The sequence below is a fragment of the Telopea speciosissima genome, chromosome 5 (assembly GCF_018873765.1).
Source record: "Telopea speciosissima isolate NSW1024214 ecotype Mountain lineage chromosome 5, Tspe_v1, whole genome shotgun sequence".
In the NCBI taxonomy this organism is placed as follows: Eukaryota; Viridiplantae; Streptophyta; class Magnoliopsida; order Proteales; family Proteaceae; genus Telopea; species Telopea speciosissima.
Genome location: NC_057920.1, coordinates 1,814,184 through 1,818,239, shown reverse-complemented (window position 1 = coordinate 1,818,239; position 4,056 = coordinate 1,814,184). Strand labels below are relative to the sequence as shown.

Here is a 4,056-nt window from a genome sequence, read left to right as displayed (position 1 = left end):
TTTTCCATCTTTTTTATGTGCGGACAATGCACGATTTTTTTATTATTATTTTTTTGGGTGTTAACCGGGGAGGGGGGGGGGGGGGAGGGGGCAGGGAGCACAAAAGAAAAAAGAAAAAAAAGTAATCCAACAAACTAAACTTAACTGCTTCATCCAAATCGTCCCAATTTTCTGATTGTCTTTGATCAGTAGAAGCGCAGATAGAGACCCACGCTCAACTTAACTTCCACCACCCACTGCTACTCCCAAATCTAAGTCTCACTAGCAGGAGTCGGGATTCGAGATAAAATGCTAAGCTTACAGGGAATGGATGGAGGAGGAATTTACAAGAGTTGAGCCGACGAGATCATCACACAGGCTAAACCCATCGTGAGTCTTGCTGTTCTCAGCTCTTGGGCTACTCCCTGAGCTACTGTTAGAAAGGGAACCAAAGGTGGCCTTCTGTAAGACCCCAGTCGGAGACGATCCCAACCGAGGACTCCCGTCCCAAGTTTCTGTCATGAGGTTAAGAGCTGATACAGGGGAGCCCTTGCGGTCCCCTGCAGCTGAAGTAGCACTAGTAGTACTAGTAGTTCTCCTGTTGCTGTTGTTGTTGTTGTTATTGGTGTTTTTGAGGACCTCCGCAAGAGGTCCCCCCATGGAAGTTTCCCAAGGGATGGGTATCCAGTTCATATGTCTCTGGGTAGCCATGGTTGGCTCATTCAGTATACTACCCACTCCTAAACCCATCTGGATTGGGTCATCAAACTCACGTGACAGCCTCAGCGGGGACAGGTTGAGTTTTTCCTGGGTGGGCGTGGGCGAAGGCGATGATGATGATGAGAAATCGGATGAAGACACTGGGATTGATATCGATAATTGGGTTCGGTCTGACTGGATTTCTTCCAATTCCGGCCATGCAGCAACAGTTGACCTATCTGACCTATTCCCGGGCCAGTCGTCAATGAAGTGGCGAAGCGGATGATGTTGTTGCGCTTGGGGATCCCGATCATTGAGGTCAGTGGAAGAAGAAGAACCAAAGTTTCTACTGCTGCTCACGTGGGAATCTGAACCACCTCCTCTCCGCGCAGAGTTGAGTAGAGAATTAGAGGAAAGTAGTCCAAACTCTGCTCGGGAGTGGGAGTGGGAGTGGGAGGAATACTCAAATGGATTTTGTTGTCTTGGAACGGAGAACAGAGTATCTTTGAGATTCAGGTTCTTGGTAGGGGAAAGCATAGACAAACCCTGCGGATCTTGCATTCGATGATCACCCAAATTTTCTTTGTAAGGAGGCAAGGCTCTGCAAAGAAAAATAATCCCATATCCAAAATTATTATAACATGGATATCCTGCTTGAAGATTAAGAAGGATTCAATTTCTAATCTTCTCAACCACGGAAAGCAATCGCTATCACAATTCCACAAAAGCATGACATGAAACAATGTGGGCTACTCCTACTTTGGAGTGAAGAAGAAGAAGAAGAAATATGGGTAGCAAGTAGGGTAGTGAGTATTCACTTCACCTGTTGATTAGAGGGACAGCAGAAGGGTTAGCAGCAGCAGCAGCACCTGGTTGTAAGTTCTTGATCTGGTGGTGCTGCGCCATGGTGAGGCTGTTGGATGCACCGTCAACAGAAATTGCCGAAGCAGATGATGAGGAAGCCATTGGCATCACCTTAGTTTTGACGGGTCCGGAGACTGCATGGCCAGTCTGGCCTTCCACAGGCTTTCTTGAACGATGGCGGCCCCGGTTCATGTGCCGCTCACAGTACTTCTGATCGGCAACTGCATCTCTAGAGCACCGCCATTTCTTCCCATCCGTCCGACGACACCTCCCAGGCTCGGGATCAGTGTTCCCGGAGAAACCCAGATGGAAAGAACCCCATCCCATTCCCACTACAGCAAACGAAATATATAGTATAAGAATTATGCTATGAACAACGAAAAAATAATCGAACTCAATAAAATTGGGCTGTACCAATTAATGGTTTCTGCATCTTCCAAAATGCAATTTAAATTTAAAATTTCCCAAACTACATCAAAAAAATTTCAAAGCCAAAGAAACCATTTTTAATTACCAAATCAAACATAGGACGAAATATTCTAATCCGTACAGATCTTTTGTGAAACGCCTCTACTTCTTGGTTTTGAAATGAGAGCAAGCTTACATGTATTGGGTCTCAGGGATCCGGCAGACAAGCAAGTATACCCCGACGGGTTGAGAGCTTTCCTGATGGGGATAAGAAGATTAGAGGGTATAGGCACGTTCGCGGTGATGTACTTGTAGATCAAGGCCTGGTGTTCCAGCTCCATCCACTGAGATGGAGTGAATGGCCCTCTAACCCCTGTTAAAATCCCATGCATGCTTGTATTCAAGCTACCAGAGCCCAATCCTGGTACAGAGAACCAGAACCATGTAAAGAAATGAAATAAAAATAGAAGAATTGTAAACAAGAAAAGAAAGGCATCATTGCACCAGGAAGGAAAGGAAAGAAAGAAAGAACCTTTGAGCGTTAAAAGGAAAAAGTTTGGGTTGGGAGAGAGAAGATGAGAGAGTTTAGATAAAGAAAGAAAACATGAATTTTATTTTCTTTTTACAGTAGAAAAAGAAAACAAAAATGATAACCAATCCAATCAAAAATTGCTTTGGCTTCACTTCAGCTACTCCCATTCTTCCCATTCTTCACCATATTCTTCATCCGTCCTTTTCTGTACCCTTTTATTTTCTCAGAAATTTACCGTATGGAAATACCCAAGAACCATCATCTCTCCTTAACGCGGTAACGCCTGAACAAGGAAGACAAAGTCTTTAAGAAAAGGGTGTTTACTACGTTTTCTTTCTTATGAGTAGTCCATGAAAAGACCCTCCACCGGTACTGTGAATCAGAGGCGACGCAACCAATAACAGTGTATCGTTAACTCCCGAAAAAAACCAATCACCCGGAATCTAGAGACTAGAGACAGCTTGACCAATCTCCAGAAAAAACGCAGATCCATCAATAACCCCTTTTAGAAGTTCCTTTGATGAAAAAGGGTTTTTTTTTTTTTTGAAAAAAACATGTATTTGGAAGGGAATCTACAAAATGGAGAAAATTTAACTTCGCCTCATGCACAAGAGGTTATGAACTTCAAATACCCAAATAAACCAGCAAATAAGTACCTGTACTCCTGGTATAAGAAGACGATGGATTGAGATAGTAAGGAAAAGCTGCATTTGGTAAACCCCTCTCCGCAAATGCAACATCGTTACTTGATAGCAGGGCTTCTGATTTGGACGAAGAGAAACTCAGCATCTGCGGCTGGTGGTGACCGTCAGGGAACAGGAAATTGGATCTCAGCAGTGTAGGAGTCCTCTGGTGGAGCAGCATTGGTTTCGAGGCCGATAAATCATCAGTTCTGGCCATTTTCAAGCTTCTCCAATCATCTTCCGCAAGCCCAGATCTCTCTTGCTTAAGGAACCCAGATCCATACCCCTTTTGCCTGGTTTCCGAAACCTGGGGATTAAAACCATTTTCAGAGCTTACAAAACCATTCAAACCCACCATCCCGAAATCCATCCCACCAAAACCACCAACCTACAGAACCACACAACTGGAAAGACTAGACATAGGTTCATGAGAAGCAGGAACACAAAGCAGCTGAGGGGTGGGAAAAGCGGGCGGAGGGGATGGAGGGAGACGCATTTTAAGGTTGTGTGTATAGTGGGTTTTCGGTTTAAGCAGAGCTGAAACCGAAAACCAAACCAGCTTTGTTTTGTGTTGAGAGTCTTTTAGAAAGCGAAGGCTGAGAGAGAGAGAGAGAGAGAGAGAGAGAGAAGGTGGTAGGGATGGAGATCTACCAGACTCTTAGGTAGAGGAATGCAAGAAACCAAGGACCAGACGAAGTACTAAATACTCTATTATCTCGGACATACTATATACTATACATTACCAGTAGAAAAATAGGACGGGGTTGGGGGGCGGGGGGTAGAATCTACTCTCAATATCTTTTATGTATTTATATGATTAAATGATAAAATGGAAAAGGAAAATTTGAGCAACCCATCCCATGATAAAACTTAGAAGGGTTTTGTCTTTTA

At 44.1% G+C, this 4,056-nt stretch overlaps 1 protein-coding gene across 1 annotated transcript; it reads right to left on the bottom strand.

Annotated features, from left to right (window-relative positions):
- Window positions 1-202: 202 nt before the first annotated feature.
- Window positions 203-3,729, bottom strand: LOC122662618 (growth-regulating factor 1-like). Its single transcript, XM_043858302.1, has 4 exons — window positions 3,139-3,729; window positions 2,147-2,371; window positions 1,502-1,868; window positions 203-1,279 (listed from the first exon to the last, which is right to left on the bottom strand). The coding sequence occupies exons 1-4, from the start codon at window positions 3,533-3,535 to the stop codon at window positions 298-300; spliced, it is 1,971 nt and encodes a 656-aa protein (XP_043714237.1). The 5' UTR covers window positions 3,536-3,729; the 3' UTR covers window positions 203-297.
- Window positions 3,730-4,056: the final 327 nt, after the last annotated feature.